Source organism: Falco peregrinus, chromosome Z, assembly GCF_023634155.1.
Source record: "Falco peregrinus isolate bFalPer1 chromosome Z, bFalPer1.pri, whole genome shotgun sequence".
Taxonomy (NCBI): domain Eukaryota; kingdom Metazoa; phylum Chordata; class Aves; order Falconiformes; family Falconidae; genus Falco; species Falco peregrinus.
This window is the reverse complement of record NC_073739.1, coordinates 75,463,522-75,481,889: the sequence shown is the minus strand read 5'-3', so window position 1 is coordinate 75,481,889 and position 18,368 is coordinate 75,463,522. Positions and strand designations below refer to the sequence as shown.

The 18,368-nt window shown below is 40.4% G+C and overlaps 1 protein-coding gene across 3 annotated transcripts in view; it reads left to right on the top strand.

Moving 5' to 3' along the window:
• The window catches only part of DNAI1 (dynein axonemal intermediate chain 1), a 153,209-nt gene that overhangs the window by 16,762 nt on the left and 118,079 nt on the right, over nt 1-18,368 (top strand). For all 3 annotated transcript variants that reach the window (XM_055791147.1, XM_055791148.1, XM_055791146.1), the window contains 7 exons: nt 421-547; nt 1,957-2,030; nt 2,863-3,021; nt 4,799-4,858; nt 7,744-7,881; nt 17,402-17,486; nt 18,064-18,181. In XM_055791147.1, coding sequence (XP_055647122.1) covers nt 421-547; nt 1,957-2,030; nt 2,863-3,021; nt 4,799-4,858; nt 7,744-7,881; nt 17,402-17,486; nt 18,064-18,181 — 761 coding nt within the window. The remainder of the gene's footprint in view (nt 1-420; nt 548-1,956; nt 2,031-2,862; nt 3,022-4,798; nt 4,859-7,743; nt 7,882-17,401; nt 17,487-18,063; nt 18,182-18,368) is intronic.

The window sequence follows — 18,368 nt, the reverse complement described above, 5'->3', positions numbered from 1 at the left end:
TCTCCAGATTAGAGCTGCTCTCTACCTGTGATGCTGCTCTTGTATAGGCACAACAAGTCATTCAGGGATCTCAGCGCAACAGGATTTGAGAATCTCTTAGCGAGTGCTGTGTAGTAGAAGTCCACTAGAACTATACTTAAACTCCTTTGCTGTGGTAGTGGTGGAGAGCTAGAGGTTTCAAGTTCTTGCTTCTTTTTGTTGTATTTTTAATTTATGGTTCTCAGTGTCCTGAGATAGAAATACCTGCTGGAAGAAATTTGGTGTGAATGTGCCAATAACAAATAGTAAACGTAAAAAATAATATCAGTAAAAAAATATCAGTATGGATCTTTTTAGCTTTAGCAATTTAGGGTACATAGTATTTCTGGTTCGAAGTATTTTTTCTCTGTGCTGATTTTGTTGGTTTTTTCCTCTTCGTAGGAACGAGCATACAAGCCAATAAGCTATGTGGATCAAACGGCCATTCACTTCTCTTTGAATGGAAACATGATACTCAAAGATTCAGATGAAGGCAGGCGTCAGAGTATCAGATTGAGCACTGCAGCAGGTAGGTTTAGTATCTGAAATCACAATTAATTACAACTAGGCACTGGTACGTATTCAACATGGGAGAATAATGTTGATGATGATAAGGGATCATGCTTCATGACCATATAATCAAACAGCTCCTATTTTGGCTTGCATCCATCTCAGAAAACAAAACCAGAAAAAACAATCAGCCAGATGTCTGACACAGTGTAGAAAATGGTGCATACTTTTTGAGCTGGATAAACATTAACACTGAAATTTATGGAGCTATTTAGTGTCTTTTAAACATCTTCCACTACTGTTAGTTGGACATACATGTCTAAACTCCTTAGCCTGCTTTGAAAGTTTCAGCCATAATTTAAAGTATTCAAGCAGAAATGTTTGGAAGCTGGGTGATCATTCAGAAAATTACCATATGTGTAACTAACTCTTACACTCTTACCAGAATGTCCACTTCTGGACAATGTGAGATACAAGATACTGAACTAGCTGGACCTTTGATCTGAGCTAGTATCACCATTCTTAAGTTTTCAGGCAAAGAGACACCTTAATTAGAGCTGAAAAGCTGTGTTGTTATTAAAGAGTTCTAGGTTTGCATTTTCAGCAAGGTAAGATGTACTGCCTAGGGATTCTCTTGAATTTCTGCTGTTTGTTAAAGAGAAGTTGTGTCACAAAGAGTGTCCTTTCAAGGTTATAACTGTCAGGCACAATGATACCACTGGATAAGCACCTGAGAACAGTTGTTACTTGCAGCTTCTGAGGGTCAGTACCTCTCTTATTTTACACTGAACAAAATGTGCATGATGATTTGAAGTAGGACAAAATGCTGAATGGGATCTTCGATGCCATGAAAGCATGGATTGTTGTTGTTGGCAGTGCTTTTCAGAGATTCCAAACCAGACAGTTTCAAGCAGCTTGATGCCAGCATTACTACACACTCAAGGCTGGAACTGGAATGTAGACATCCATTATTCTCTAAAAGACTAGTATATTCATTTTTATCCATATAAACAAGAAAAAAACATGTTATAACTTCTATGTGCCTTGCAAGCATTCTTCATGGTTGTACATAATTGCAGCCACTTTTGGAGGGAAGAAAGGTCCAGATCTGAAGGGATACCCAGAAACAAAGCTACTCAGACCAGAAGTGGATTTCAGAACTTTGTTTTGAATCAAAATCAATTTTTTTTATTCCAGTCCAGCCAGAATTACTGCAGTTTCATTCTAGTAATAACATTGTTTCCTTCTGTGGCCTTGAGCAAGCAATGACCCTCTAAACTGGTGATGAGTTACCGTGTGGTCTAATGAGATAGCATTAGGAAAGAATGCATCTGTATATTAATGCTTCGGAAGATAGAAGGATCTGCAGAATATGGGATAGTATGTTCTATCATCCTGGACTTATTCACATATCCTTTCTGTCAGCAGCAGAGGCTCCTGTTGAGACTTCTGCAGTAACAACTGAAGAGGCAGAGATTAAAGAAAGCACAGAAGATGTTCAGGTAATTCTCCATAGTCAGGTGAGAACTGTCCCTTTTATTTTTAATATTAGATTTGAAATTCCTTTATTATAAAATGGGCTTGCTGAGAAGCTTCTGTGATTGATTCTTTTGTGCCTCAGATGTCTCTCCTATAGGTGAGATCCTGCAGATTCTACTGAACAGCTGGGTTCCTCTTGCCGTTTTTCAGTTTGGAGAAGCTGTGTAAGGGGATGAGGTCCCTCACACCAGATCTGTATTTATCCAGATAGTATATCAACATACAGTGTAATTTGCTGGGATCTGGAATCTTTCTGGACAGTATGTCCATTTCTGAAAGAGAAACTGGTGAAAAAAAATGTGGAGGCATGAAAGCAGCAGGCAGAATTATCTGAAATAAGCAATGCCCCGATGTAAAGGCAGTTGGCTGATTAGGAAAAGAGTAAACTGTGAGAAGTTTGTTCTTATCCACATAGTTCCAGGCCGTGGAATGAACTTCAGACTAATTTCAGGTAAATCTCACTGTCTAGTAAGGAAATGAAAACACAGGGTAGTGGGACTATAACGTGTTCTGGTCCCCGAGTTCAATTTATCCAAGATGTTATATTATCTCGTTCATGTCAGGCTTTGTTTTAAAGTAACTTCATTTTCTGGTTTTCCATATTCCTGTTTAGATACCATTCCAGAATCTCCTTGCTATGATTGCTTAAAGTCTCCTAATTTCCATCTTAAATATTGAGTTTTCAGTTACAGTCTCCCTCACTAGGCAGCAGAAATCCAGCTGTCAAGTGCTTCTGAAGAAGGAAAGAGATGTCTGTTTTTTTAAGGGTGGACTCACTGCTCTGTTTTCTTGCAGGCTGCAGGAGAGGAAGAGGCAGAGGGGTCAGGAACAGCAGAAGTAGATGAGGCAGCAGAGGCTGAAGAGCCTTCTCCTCCAAGAGTGAAGGAGCAGAAGCTTGCAAACCAGTTCAACTTCATTGAGAGAGCTTCAAGGACAGTCAACAACCCTGTGCGGGTATGCTGCCATTTCCTTCAGTGACTTGGAGGATCCTTCCTTTGGGAGGGCATGTGGATCATCTGTGTTTGTGTCATATCCTGTGATCTCTATTAAGAGAAAAACCCAGTCTTTTACTACGGTAAAATATTTGGGGTGATGAAAATGGTCACAGAAAAATTCTTGCCTCATGGACTTTTACACAGCCTACAAGTTTGGTGCTACTGTAAATCCTTAAACCTTTACTTAGATATAACACTTTCCATGTCTATTTTCTCATCAGAGAAAGTATGGAGCAACAGTTAGGGTAGCAGCTGAGGTCTTGGAATCCGTGAATTCAATTTCCTTTTGCCACAGAGTCCTTTTGTGGCCTTGTACTTCAATTCTTACCCATGGACCAGGGATATAAGTGCCCCTATATTAAAAGGATAAAGGTATTTACACTTGTATTAAGCACAGGCACTACAGTAACAGACCCATGTAAGTATGACAAAACTTTACTGCTGCTACATGGTACATCTCCCAGTCTGTGCATGCACTTTCCAGACCATACAGACCCAAGGCCTTTTCTTTCCCTAAGCTTTTTGCTGAGCCTGCAGCCATCCCAATGAGTGTGGCTTTACAGGGCCTTCTGACCAAGCAATACTGGTGATGTTGGCTCCTGGCTAAGTGCTCAAAAAGGAGCTTTCTGAATCAGAGATACAAGTTTCAGAGAGAAAATTCTCTTGTTTTCCTGGCTGCCCTGGAATCAGAGCATATACAGTTTCTTCAGAGGGCCTTCTTCCCTTCTTTCAGCCATTACACATAAAGTGAGATGTCTTTACATCTGATGGGCTTGGAGATATTAAGAGTTACTGTTTTGCCAGAGCTACTATCTCCTAGAAGGAATACCATCTCTGCCGACTAGTAGAGTCAGACGATGTCAGGAGAGTTTATCCAACAGTGGAGAGCTTACTGCAGAGTCTCATCTAAGATTCTGCATCTTTCAAAAATCCCTGCTGAGGCCACGGAATTTGTTATTTCTCTGTCCTCAGATCTGCATATTCTCTTCCCATTGATTTTACTGGGAGAAGCTTGTGTGCCTCTGTGTCATTCTGCCTTTGAAAGCAGAATATAGACCTTAAATAGCTGTGCAGTACTGCTGTGTGCTGTACAGGATGTGCAGTTTCCACCTTTGAGACTGCTTCATTTCAGAGGTCAGTGAAATGCTACAGACAAATTCTTGAAAATGTCCTGACACAACAAAAAGAAAATGCTGTTCCATGAAATGGATGTTTCACAGAAATATATTAATGTATTTCAGAATGATGATGTAATGGTGATAAAAATATTTCAGTAACATCAAAAAATTATTTATAGGTTATGATTCTGTTGAACTATTTTGTTTTGACTGCTGTACCCAAGTGGGTTTTCAATACGTAGGGCAAGACTGTTCAGATTTGGTAGGATATCATAACTGATACCATAATCGGTAGCAGAATGTTTCAAATGGTAGAGTGGAACAAACCATTTCAACTCCTTCAAAATTAAATACTGAAATTAAATATTTTAAGTATGTGGAAAAAAATCAGAAGGTCTTGTGAACTTCTTTTGGTCCACAAGAAAATCTATTTGTAGTTGCACAATCATCGATAATGTTTGTGCAGTGCTCTAGGAGTCATTTGGGTGTTGAATTAATCCTAGATCAATATTATTCTAACTACCTGCTATGAGAAGGCTGTTTCCACAGCTGGACTATGTCACTACAAAGAGTTTCAATGCAAAGATTGTGTGTTTTTATGTTTTTTTCTTTATTCAGGAAAGAGCATGTCAGTCGGAGCCTACACCTTGTAAAAATTTCTCAGCCACTGCTAACCAGGTATATCCTTTTCACTTCTAAAGCATTTTTTAGAGTAGGAAACTGAGATATGAGAAAGGAAAAAAAAATTGCAGTGTTTGCATTCCTTGCAGTGGAATGAACTCCCATGATGTGGCTCTGATCTCTGGTTTAAATCTGAGTGCAAACTAGTGGGCCCCCTTTTCTGCCTTAATGGCTGAACTTGCAGTAGTTTATATTTCTAGGGTCAAGTGTCTTAGTTTAGCTGCTTTTAATTTATCTATTGCTTGCCAGCCACCCTGGCCAGTCTGCTTTAGAGACTCTTAAATGAGTGGAAGTTGGGAAACCACAGTGTGAAAATGGTTCTAGACTCAGCAATGGCTGGGCTGCAGCTTGCAGGCACTGAATTCTCTGGGTATATGGCTCTCTGAGGAGGGGATTGTCCTGTTGCTGAAGATCTTCCATCACTGTGTGGTGTGTGAGCTAGAGTCCTGGTTTTCACTGGTATAGAGTTGATTTTTTTCTTGGTGGCTGGTATAGTGCTGCTTTTTGGGTTTGGTGTAGGAATAGTATTGAAAATATAGTCATGTTTTGGTTGTTCCTTGCTTTAGATCAAGGACTTTCTGGGTTTCCCATACTCTGCTGGTGGGCAGGTGCGTGGGAGGCTGGGTGGGAGCACGGCCCGGAGAGCTGACCCAAACTAGCCACAGGGGTATTCTATACCATATGATGTCATGCTCAGTATATATAAGCTGGGAGAAGAGGAAGGAGCGGGAGAGGTGTTTGGAGTTATGGTGTTTGTCTTCCCAAGTAACCATTACATGTGATGGAGCCCAGCTTTCCTGGAGATGGCTGAACACCTGCCTGCCCATGGGAAGCGGTGAATGAATTCCTTGGTTTGCTTTGCATGCACGGCTTTTGCTTTACCTGTTCAAACTGTCTTTATCTCAACCCACCAGTTTTCTTACTTTTACCCTTCCGATCCTCGCTCCAATCCCACAGTGGGAGGAGGGGGGCAGAGTGAGCGAATGGCTCTGTGGGCCTTAGTTGCCAGCTGGGGTTAAACCATGACAGCTGGCTATTTAAAGAGGAGCTGTGGTTATTTAGGAGGGGGCAGGTTTGATGTCTCAAAATGCAGGAATAAAATAATGAAAAAGCACTTAGAACATGTCTGTGTGCTAGCTCCACTTTAAGCACTGTGTTTAGAGAGTGGAGACTTCTGAAAATTTCATGCAGCTGTGAATTTATAAGGGTTCATACATACTTGGAAGTGTTCTTAAGCTGATATATGCAACACTGTGTTTTTTTCTTTGTCTAAGTTTAGTTGTAGGTAAAATAGGGTTTCTAAAGTCTGAAGCTGAACCCGATGAGAACTATAGAATAAGGAACATGAAAGGCCTGTTGCAGTAGGCTTAGCTCTGTTTTACATAGTGGGAATGTGCCTGTTTATCCATGATGAAGAACTGTATGGTATTTTCTCCATCTCTTAAAAATGTAAAAAAAATTATTTTGCATTACATTTTACATATTAAGTACCCTATAACTTTCATTGGAAAGGGAATGCAGCCGATTCTGCTAATTAATTCTCACAGATAATTACAAAATGTATTACTGATACAATGTTGTTTCAAACCGGTGTACTGGACTGGTGTTGAAAATATTGTTTCATTACCAGTGTACCACAGAAACACCCAGGAGAAAGTATAAGGTAATGGCAGCAACTGTAAAAATGCTGTAAATAGGAAAGTGATAGGAAGGGGAGTGAAGGTGTCACTGTCAAGCTGAAAACTATAATCCAGTCTATTCCTGAACTTGAAATCACAGAGTAATTGTCCTGAGATCTTCCCTCCCTCCAGCTGGAGTTTCCTTTCATTTTTTCTGGCAGTGAGATGACTTGACAGTTAGAAAGAAAAGAACTTATTAAGATACTCAGGTGGTTGTTAAAATTTTGCATGAAATGTTTGAAAACCAAGAGGAAAAGTATTGCCTTGTTTTCTGTTTATCCTGTTGAATATTTGCATGGTTATAAAAAAATATTTTAATGTAAGCTCTTTGTTTTAGCTCTTTTTCCTTCTTGTTCTTCCTTATGCTCACAATTTCCTATTCCAAGATTTTCTGTTCTGCTCCTTCTGCTGCTGTTCTCATCATATCTCCTTTGTCATTTCCCTGATATTTGGAACATCTTTCCATCTCATTTTTACCTGCAAATTTACAACACAATGCAGGTTTTTTGCTAAAGGTTTCTGCTACTTTTCTTCATTCCAATGTACTAGTCTATATTTTGTGTTTGAATCATACTCCCACTCCTAAAGCTGATGTGTCAGAATTAGGTTGCCTTTTGTTTTGTCCTGAAAGTAATATAACTGCTTCAGATACAGTACTAGCACTCTAATACTAATGAATAATTCTCAAGTAGAAAAACTACTTTTGGATCTACTGAAGTAAGACATTTGTGGCATGTGGCATGCCATAAGATGTAAAACTGCTGTCGGTTTCTGTTTGATCATATGCTGCAGAGTTGGAGTCCAAGATCTAAATTGTGTTTAGCAGCTACAATTTAATTTTCCCACATCACATAAGAAATGTCATAAAGCAGGTGTTTAATGCATGTTTCCTATTAAACACTGGTAAATTAGTTAAACAGAAAGTCCTACAAGAAAGATATGGAGTCAAAGCACCAAGCAGAGTATTGGAGGGAGGAGAAAGTTAAGAATACAATAATGTGTTCTTAAGAAGACATGCCCCATCAAGCTTTAAAAATCCTGGGCTTCAATCCTTTGCTTTTTGTGCAACAATCCAGTTCTCTTCAGCTGATTCCAGTGGCAGTGTTACTGTTGTGAGACTATCATATTTTTGTGGTGGCATAGATGGCTGTTTTCTGGAGAATGATCAGGTCCCGATAAATCCTGCCTCTGTCTGTTTCTCAGTGGGAGATCTATGATGCCTATGTGGAGGAGCTTCAGAAAATGGAAAAGTCAAAAGAAAAAGAAAAATCAAAAGCTCAAATAGCAAAGAGAGAAGAGGAGAAGAAGAAAGTAAGAAAGTTAACCTCTCTAGAGTCACAGGTACGTTTCATAATGCTGGAAGAGCCCTGCTCAGAGTGGTGGTGGATGCATCTGTAATGCAAGTCAGGTGAAATTTAACAAGTTGTGCTGGCTGTGTAGCTAGTTGTCTGAGTTGGCAAATAGCAACTCTAAGAAATGTAAAACCTAATTTTTTTCTAGGAACTGTATTTCCAAAACAGGATTTCCATTTTGCTATACTTTTTGTGGGAATACAAAACAGTGTGAAGCCATAGTCTTCTCTTCAGTCCCGATTTCCAAGTGAGATTTACAGCTTTTTTTTGGTGTACATTACTATGTTTGTGTCTCATTTTTTATTCATATGAGGGATAAAAGAATGGAATAAGTACAAACACTGTGACTTTTCAAAGAATTCTAGGTGATGCAGAGGTTTTGGGTACAATCTTCCAATATGAAAAACGAGGAAATTTAGGGTTCTTTCAAAATGTCACTGAAGCACTGTGGTGAAACACATTTCACTGTTTTTTATTATTTTAATGATAATGTTAAAGAATTATAATTTATATCGTTTCTAGTTAAATACATATAAATGGTATATAATATACAACATATAAAAGTTAATAATATTTAATTGAAATCAAAGCCTACATACTTAACATTGAATAATTTTTCTGGGAGGCTTGACCTAATTTGCAGAGGGATATTTGATGCATTATGTATTAATTTAGTTGGAAAGTGACAGAAAAGTCTTTCTGTGGTGTTTGAAGTGCTATGCCATGGCCAGTAATTATAAAGCATGGTGATACCTCAGTCACAGTGATGTGATCATCCCAGCAGGAGGTCAGCCACTCTCAATTCTGTGGAGTAGCAGAGTGAATGGCAAAGGCTGCTGTACTGGAGTAGCCTCCGTTAGTCTGTCTTCTCAGAGTAGCAGGTGTCAGAACTCCTGCCAAGCTCCAGGCTGGTGTTGTGATCTTGCTGTAAGGGCTGAACTGACTGCTGATCCAGGCTGCTGTGTCAGGAATAGCCTAGGAGTGCCTTGCAGGAATGACACAGTCTGTTCTGCTAAAGTGACAATATCTCAATCTTAAAAATGTGATCCCACTTCAAGCATTGCGAATACAATATGACAACCCTGAAAGATTTTCTTCATGTTCCAGAATGTTTTCAGGGGGTTCAAGAAGTTTCTGTTAGAGTTTAACAGAGTTTGACCTATAGGGAATTGTGGGTGGTTCTTTCCCTCCCAGTCTATGTTAAACCATTTAGAGGCAAACTGAAATAATTTCTGTAATGACTGGAGCAAAATGCACTAAGAACTGTAATACAGAAACATGGAAGTCAGTTCATAGCTTGCCCCTAGAATAGGCATATACCAACATAACTAACATATATCTATGTAATACAAGCTGGCTCATGAAACTGGCTTTAGCACTTTCATACCATATGGCTGATTCAGCTTTAGAGGATTGGACTGGTTTAGCTACCCCAGCAGCACCATGCCATCAAAAGCCTTATAGTATAAACAGAAAAGGAACATGTTCTGACAGGCTTCTTCCTGTGAATTGTGCCGTTGAAATTCACAGTCCTTTTGAAAACTAATAAACCTTTCACCTGAGTATGTTTTGGAGAATTAAGTCTGAAGTTGACATTATAATTATGGGCTTAAAGGGTGGATTGCAAAAAGCTGATAAGGGAAATGAAATAAAAATTCTACCAATGAAACCGTATTGTAAAACCCTGCTGCATGCTCCACTGACAGCAGTAGGAAGTTGAAATCCAGGCGCCCATGATCCCTCCCTGTGGTGCTTTGCTTTTCACTCTTAGCACTTTCCAGGGGGCTTGCAGGGAAGCCAGAAAGTCAATACACTGAAAAAGTGAAAGGGAAATCTTTTTATGCAGAGACAGAGTCCCAGATTGAGGCCCTCTGCAAGGCTGGTGGACCAGCTTGAAGTGTATGAAAAACCTGCTGAAATTTCCAGTCAATAACTTGAAAAATGCAACCTGAAGTAAACCAAGGGTAAAATCAGACTTAGAACAGGCCTTGCATCTGGTCATGTATAGGTCTATGGAAATTAAAGGTTGATGGCTGCGGAATCTATACTTATGATCTCAAGTCAGCAAATGGAGAAGTGGGTTTTATGGACCTTCCAACTTACAGGTTACATATGTTGGGTCACACATAGCAATTGAAACAGAGCTTTTCCAGCTCTCCACAAAACACTTTCTGAGGACGTAATGCCTTTGATCATTGCTGAAAGGGAACTGTGAAACACTGAGCAGGAAATGTGGCTGATCTGGATAGAGAATGCATTGACTAGAAGTGGCAATTGATTTTCACCTGTGTTTCCATCATGCTAAGAACTAGGAAGAAAAAAACTGTGGTAACTACTAAAGATAGCAGTGGATTCAACCCAAAGGGAAGAAGAGAAAATGAGTGGGTATTACCACAAGAGGATCTCTGATGGAAGCTTTTGCTATGGTAGGAGGCCATGAAAGAGAAGATCCAACGACAAGAGCCACAGGTGGAGATGATGGTAGGGGTCAGATGAGGATTTGAAAACATAATGGATGAAAAGAAAGAGAAAACAGTGCTGGTAATGAACAAGAGGTTAAGAGAACAGGTAACTGGGAGAGGGAGAACATGATCTATGAAAGAATGTGGCCAAAGGCAGAGGAGGGCAGAGGAGTGGAAGGGAAGGGAGGGGAGGAGGAGAGAGCCTTCACAGTAGAGTAGAAGAGCCTTACTTGGGGAAAAGAAGTAGAATGAAGCCATGTACTGCACTGAAGAATGAGGAGAAGCAAGGAAGCTGTGGTTTGGCAGAGCAGAAGGGAGGCAACCAACAGGAAAAGGAATGGATGTAACCAGGGATTTTAGAAGAGCGAAGGATGAAAATGATATGAAGAATAATGTGAGTGAATAGAAGTCAGAATGACAGAAAGAATTTGACAAGACTGTGATGAGGAACTCTTGGAAATCTCGGTGTGTCCGTTACTCAAATGGATCTAAAGAGAACAGCATGTGCTGCTTCCAAGAGCAGTGATGCAATATATTAAACTTTTTCTCAGTTTTAAATGTGGCAGCAAACAGAACATGGAGAACACAGAATACCAAAGAGGAAAGGTACTAAATTTTCTGAGCTGAAAATAGTTGGAATTGGAGAGAACTAAGCAGAAGTCTTGTATCTGCTTGTCCTGTTCTTGCTGTTCCTGACCCATCTGCTTAGGACTGATTACAGAGAGGACTGTCGCCTTGAGATACTCTTGGTCTGATACAGTACAACCCTCCTAATGTTGTGTGAGTGTAGAAATTACAGTATCTGAGGTAGAAACAAAATGCAAAGAGCTTAATGCAATTAAGTTGATACAGGCAGGCACCTCTCACCCTGAGATGACAAAGCATGAAATAACAAGCCTGGTAGAAAGGATTTTTAATTAATCTATCTAAAGAGGAGTGGAGCTATGTAATTGGAGTATAACAAGGATATATTATAGGTAGGAGTGGTAAAAATGGTTCCCCTAGCCTGACATTTAACAGTGTATGAGACAATAGAATTAATAGGGAGCTAAAGAATGGAGAGTTTAGAGTAAATATGAAACAGAATAAAATAATACATGTTTACCAAAGGTAGGCTGTGTCCAAGTAATCTCATAATTTTCTTTGATAAGAGAAAACTTTGGTTTCCCTTAACAAGAAAAGTACAATAAATGTAACCTAGCTGAAATTCTGTGAAACTATTGCTACAGTGTGATTAAGAAATACTTAGATAAACTATAAAAGTTATTAGTACAGATTGGGGGGGACTGGTGGAGAGGAATACTGTGCATTTTGGAATATCAAAGCAATCTTTGATAAAGTGAGGGCTTACAGTTTGAAATGACAGGGAGAAACATGAGTGTATCAGTTGGTGGTGAGTTGTGAGGTGGCTATGAGAAGACAAGTACATTGCTGGAATATATTGTGTGAGGGATAGCAGAGAAATACTATCTGTTATGTAAGACAGGGTGATACCTTATGTGGAGTAGTACAGGGATATATATTTTTGATCACCCCTTTTCAAAGATGATAGATTACAAACCTGCATAGATATGGAAAATAATATAAGAAATGGAAAGCTCAAATACAAAAGACTAAAAAAAAAAAAATCTTAGCATATTTATCTGGTAACACAAAGGTAGAGAGGGAATCTGAGGTAGATAACAGAGAGTAAGAAGAATTACTAAGGCAGAGGATAGTGTTGGCAGAAATACAGACGGATGTGAACCAGTTAGGAATATGTTAAAGGTGGAACTTAAGGCACTGGACCAGTTTCTAATTTCCTCTGAAGCAGAAGTGGTTGAAGGGTTTCTTAAAAAGTCCAAACAGAATTTATACTTAACAGAAAAAAGTGCATTCCTGAATCATGTGAGGTTCTGTCTGATTTGTGTATCTCGCTATAGCGTTACCTCTTTGAGATGCCCAGTGAGACAGCCTAGCCCACAGGATCATAATTATCATTTAGAAACTTCTGAAGGACCATAGTTATTTTTGAAATAACAGCTGGAATCTTAATGCAATTAACCTTCACATCTTATCACCTGCTGCTGGTCACCCCTTGGAGTGGATGAGTTGTTACCAATTCCCTTGTCTTCAATCTGCTGTTTACAACGTATCAGAATTAAGTAAACAGTGAAAATTAACAGATGAGTGCAATACTGGAAATTAATGACTACTTGACAGGATTCAACCTGGGGGACTTCATTTGGGATTTGCAGTGGGTATTTGCAGTGCATGGAGGTGTTGGCTGGGCAACAGATGGCAACACCCCTGCACCATGCTTTTTTCTTTGCAAGCCGAAAGTTCTAGTCACAGTATATGTATTGCCAGAGGTATGAACGGCACTGCACTAGTTTCAGGGTGAGGTTTGTTGTCGGGATATTCAGTTATACACCAGCAGAAGCCTTTTCATGCTTCAGCTTACTGGAGTTACTCATTGCAACTGGCTAGCTGCTGAGAAGCAAATGTGAAGCAATTAGTGTTAATGAATAGTAGAACAAGATCAAGATATTTATTTTCAAAGTACTAGCCCATTATCCATTTTACACATGATTCGATTAACATTATTGCTTTTATAAAAATAATTTATGCACAGAAATAAATGAAACAAATTTGTTAGCTGGTGAGCTCTCACTACATTTGGCTAGCTAGCCCAGAGTTTTCCTTCAACAAAAAATTAGTTTCAAACAGATCTTTTAAAAAAAAGGTAAATTAGGACTATCACTTCCACTTAAGATCTATTTCAGTAACAAAGAGAATAAATCAAACCTGAAATAGGACAGGATCCAATGAGAAAATAACTCTACTCTGATCAAGTTTAATGCCAAAAATGTAGTTATTCATGGCTGCATTGCTAACGGCATTAGCTACCTAACAGGCAAACTGACTTAAAGTACATTCAGTTAATCTGGAGAGTTTCCTGCATTGCAGGAAAAATTCCGCTGAATAATCCATTCTTTCTGTATTTGCAGGTTGGATTGTTGTTTTATTTTTTAAACCTATTTACCACTTACAAAAAAAATATATAGATAGATATAAAATAATAGAATTATAGTATCTTAGAATCATAGAACAGTTCAGGTTGGAAGGGACATTAAAGATCACTTAGTTTCAAGCCCCTGCCATGGGCAGGGACACCTTCCACTAGACCAGGTTGCTCAAAGCCCCATCCAGCCTGGCCTTGAACACTGCCAGGGATGGGGCATCCATAGCTGCTCTGGGCAACCTGTTCCACCGTCTCACCACCCTCGCAGTAAAGGATTTCTGCCTAGTATCTAACCTAAATCTACCCTCTTTCAGTTTAAAACTGCTACCCTTGGTCCTATCATTAGACTTTCCTGATAAAGAGCCCCTTCCCATCTTTCCCGTAGGCCCCCTTTAGGTGCTGGAAGGCTGCTGCTAGAGGGTCTCCCCAGAGCCTTCTCTTCTCCAGGCTAAAGAACCCCAGCTCTCTCAGCCTGTCCTCACAGGAGAGGTGCTCCAGCCCCCTGATCGTCTTTGCAGCCCTTCTCTGGACCTGCTCAGAGAGGTCCGTGTCTTTCTTACACCGGGAGCCCCACAGCTGAAGGCAGTACTCCAGGTGGTGTCTCAGCAGAGCGGAGTAGAGGGGAAGAATCATCTCCCTCCACCTGCTGGCCACGCTTCTTTTGATGCAGCCCAGGATATGATTTGCTTTGTGGGCTGTGAGTGAACACTGCTGGCTCATATTCAGTCTTTCATCCGGCAATACTCCCAAGTCCTTCTTGGCAGGGCTGCTCTCAGTCCATTCATTGCCCAGCCTGTATCCATGTTTGAGATTGCTCCAGCCCAGGTGCAGTACCTTGTACTTGGCCTTGTTGAACTTCATGAGGTTCACAGGCCCACCACTGTAGCCTGTCAAGGTTCCTCTGGATGGCATCCCTTCCCTCTAGGAAAGTAGGGTATCAACCACACCACTTAGCTTGGTATTGTCATAGATAAAGCAGGTTCTAGCATTCATCATTAAGAATACATAAAGTAAGCCTCATCTTCTGATCTTTAATTCAGAGTGATGTCTCAGGTTGGAAGTTCAGAATGCTTGCAGTGTAAGTTTCCTTGGATGTGTAAGAGAATAAGAGCCATGGTCGGCAGAGTACAGCACTGCCATTCTTCCTCAGCTCCTTCCAGTAGCAGGTGCAATGTTAAAATGGAAAAGAACTTTTTGCCGGCATGATACGTGAATGGAAGCTAACAATATGATGAACCAGCAGGACTCCAGAGGATCTGTTCGTTATACCTTGCAACGATGAATTCTATAATGTTGGAGAGAAAAGTGTTCTTTTTAAACATTCAACCTCTGTCAATTAAGCTTACTGAGAGCAGTATGCTGTTGGCAGCCAATGGCAATTTTATAAGCATGGTCCTAGCATTGCTGGATAAGTGTTAGCAAAGGTCTTTTTTTTTTTTTTTTTTTTTTAGGAACTGTTTTAGAGAAAAACAGGTCTTATTGTGGCAGAAGCAATAAAGGCAACTTAAAATCAAAAAAAAGAAAACCCAGCAACTGGGATTATTGAGTTCTAATTGAGATGTTTCAAGCATCCTCTTTGTCTCCCTCTTTAATTTCTCTAAATACTTATGAATTCCTAATGTCTAGAGAATATCATACTATGTTAAAATTTGAAAAGATCTTTTCCTGTGCTTTTTTAAATTCTGAATACAACAGTAAATTCTTTGTGCTGTTCTCAAGAAGTCTTCCCACAGACTCAGGGAGAAGCTGAAGAACATGAGTGCCACACTGATTGAGATCAAGGCTCTATCCACAAGTGAATGTGTAAGGAAGGGTAGGAACACAGGAATAATGTATCTTAGTCCTAAATATTCTTTCAGCTTTCAACTGTTTTCTGCTGTTTCCTAAGTTTGATGTGCTTTGGCACATAGACGGGAGTACTTTCTCAGTTTCCTTGAAACTGTGCAAAAATCTTGCATTTACCAATACCCTTTGACAAGGAGTTGGCCAGATGTATCCTCCTTATGTAGGAGTCACCTCTTTTTGTTTATTTTGAACTTTACCTCCACTAGGTTCACTTCATACCCATACTTTTTGTATCAGAAGAGAGAGTGAACAGTCAGTCCCTGTCCGTCCTCTCTGGGCCATTTAGGATTTCATAGACCTGTCTCATGACGTCCTAAATGACCTCTTCTCCAGACAGGCAAGTCTCAGCCTACTTAGTTTTTCCTGTTACAGAAACCATACCAGACTTGGACCAGATTTGGTCCCAAGTTGTCATTTATGATTTCTGAGATGGGAGAAGATGACTGCAGGCATGACTGAAGGTGTAGGCAAACTACGGATACATAAAGGATGTTCCAGATTATAGAATTGCTTTCTTTTTTTTCCTCCTTTGTCCTGTCATCTTTGTGTAGTCCTTTGAGTTTCATCCTCTTTGAAGCATGACTCTCAGTCTCCCTTGAGTCTGTGCAGAGCTCCAGAATGAATCAGAGAGCTGGGATACACATAATGTGAAGTCATGTTCTTGGTTCTGACCGTGACTGTAGTTTTGGCAAGTCACTTCACTTTTTCTTTTCATGTTCAGGGCACTCTCTGAGCTGTGTTAAGGATGAAAAGTTTCTTTTCAGTGTCGTCACTGTGGAGGAAATCATTCTGTGCTGGCAGTGATCAGTGCTTAGCAGGGGTCTGAAGATGAAATGCTTTGAAACACTGATGGGGCTTTGGGACAGTGGTAGTAGATGGGGATTCAGGTCTTTGGGGCAGCATGCTCTCAGAGAACTTTGTTCTGCCCTAACATTCTCACATGATTGCACAGAGCTGTGCTGGCATCATCCCCAGCACAGTCTGGTGACTTTTAAGCTCTGTCCTTCCAGTTGCTGGCAACCAGGCTTCTTATTCTATTTGCTGTTTAATCTAGTTTGGATTTTGCTACTGATAGCACATACGCACACAGAGGACAGCACACACACAAAAAATAGGAATAACGTTTAATAAGAAGATGGGTTATGAGGCTGTGATGGTCAGGCACACAGCTCTGTCAGACAAGCATACCAACCAGCCACCTGTTGACAGTCAAACAGCCCCTCTTATGCTCCCTTTTCTCCATTTGTCTATGCTGCTGCTTTACCCATCCACCTGGATTGTTCCCTTTCTCTACCCTTGTCTCCTTCCATATCAACAGCGTGCCTCTAATTACCTTTCCCCCATTGGTCACATTTTTGCTATGTCCATACCCAAGTTTGCTGTTTCTGGCATAGTTTCCTACGCAATCTCAGCCTTGCATGATATTACTGATACAGTTACCTAGGGACTGCTGGCCTTGCAAGATGCTGCTCCCCAGAAAGATTCCAGTACTTGCACACCTGCAGGTATATCTGCATATGTTCACATACACAAGCTTTCCTACTTGTGTTCCTTGGCCAGGAAGATGGGATTTTCCACGTTATCATAACAATTTCCACAAGAGCTGGACAGCAAATTGACCTCTGCATGTTGGGTATATATTGTATGAGCTTATGGAACTGTGAATGCATCGTTTGAATTGCCCAATGATTGATGAAGGACTCCCAGATCCTATGATCTTTACTTGATACATGAGACCTTAAGCTCTCCAGACAGAGATGAGAGGATGCTCATGCATGATCTATCATTTGGTTTTGTTACTGAAGCTAATCATTTATGTTTTCATTACTGAAGCTAATGAACTATTATCAAGTGAGATAGGGGAGGGATCACATGTGTGCTTTTAGCTCATCCTGTCATGAAGTAGCTTGAAGGAGTTGAGAGAAGACAATACTCTGTCTTCACAGATAAGTACCTTCCAATCGAGCTAAGTCAGGAACAAACACTAAAGTTACTGCAACTCAGCTGTAGATGGCATCTTGCTAAACTTAAAATCATTTCCTTAATTCAAGAGTCCTTATCTTTAGGTGCTGGTGTGAGGAGCTTCAAATTATCCTGTATTCAGTATCAAAGAACTCAAATTTTTCAATCACAAAGTCTGGATGACTTGTAAAAAGATAAGAAATAAATTTTCTCTTCCTTGTTTTTCTTTTCAACAGGGTGATGATATAACCAAGATCTCACAGGCTGCTAAAATAATGGAGCGGATGGTGAATCTGAACACGTTTGATGACATTGCACAAGGTACAGCCCTGCTGGGATGATTTTAAGTCAAGGCAGAAGTCCTGTAGATGAGTGGCCACAGCCATAGCAAGGTTAGGACAGGACAGGATAGGATAGGATAACATTGCCCTGACTATGCACTTCCCTCCCTCAGCAGGTGCTGGTGACAGCAGCCAGTGCTGAGCAGCTGTCTGCTGGCATACAGGTCCAACCCACAGCAACATACTCGGTCTCAATGTTATTATGCAGGGTTTTTGCTGTGTCTGCTCAGCTCCACTCTGAAAGGCCACATCACGCTCCAGGTGTGGCCAAGTCACTTCTTGCTCCAAGCTTCTGCTTTCTTTTTAATCCTTTGCTATTAGATCATCACCTTTTCGGTGTGAGGACTTGTTGCTTGGTAAAATGCCTTTACAGGGCTTATGTGCTGGTTTGGAGTTGAGACTTAAGGACAGAGACAGTTTCTATACTAACATTTGGGTTGTGCAGAGGCTGTGAGGATAACAGAGTGTTTTTTTAAAGCTTCCCTGGCACTGCACTGTGCTGATTTATTTCCAGTTTATACAGCTAGACCTTTTCTTTTATTTTCTTTTGGGGTTAGATTTTAAATATTTTGAGGATGCCTCGGATGAATACAGAGACCAGCAAGGAACCCTCCTCCCACTCTGGAAGTTCCAGCATGACAAAACCAAGAGACTTGCAGTTACTGCCATCTCCTGGTAGGTCTCTTTATTACAAACTTACCCTGGGCTGTTTTGCAGGGCAGTGGAATTGAATGTCATGGCACCTTACAAAGCACTGATGGTTTCTTTGGGAACACTGTTTCGAATAATTACAGTCAGATACCCTGGCAGCATCTAGACATGCCTGGTGCTTCTGAATGCAAAGCACCTTGTGTAAGGCTGA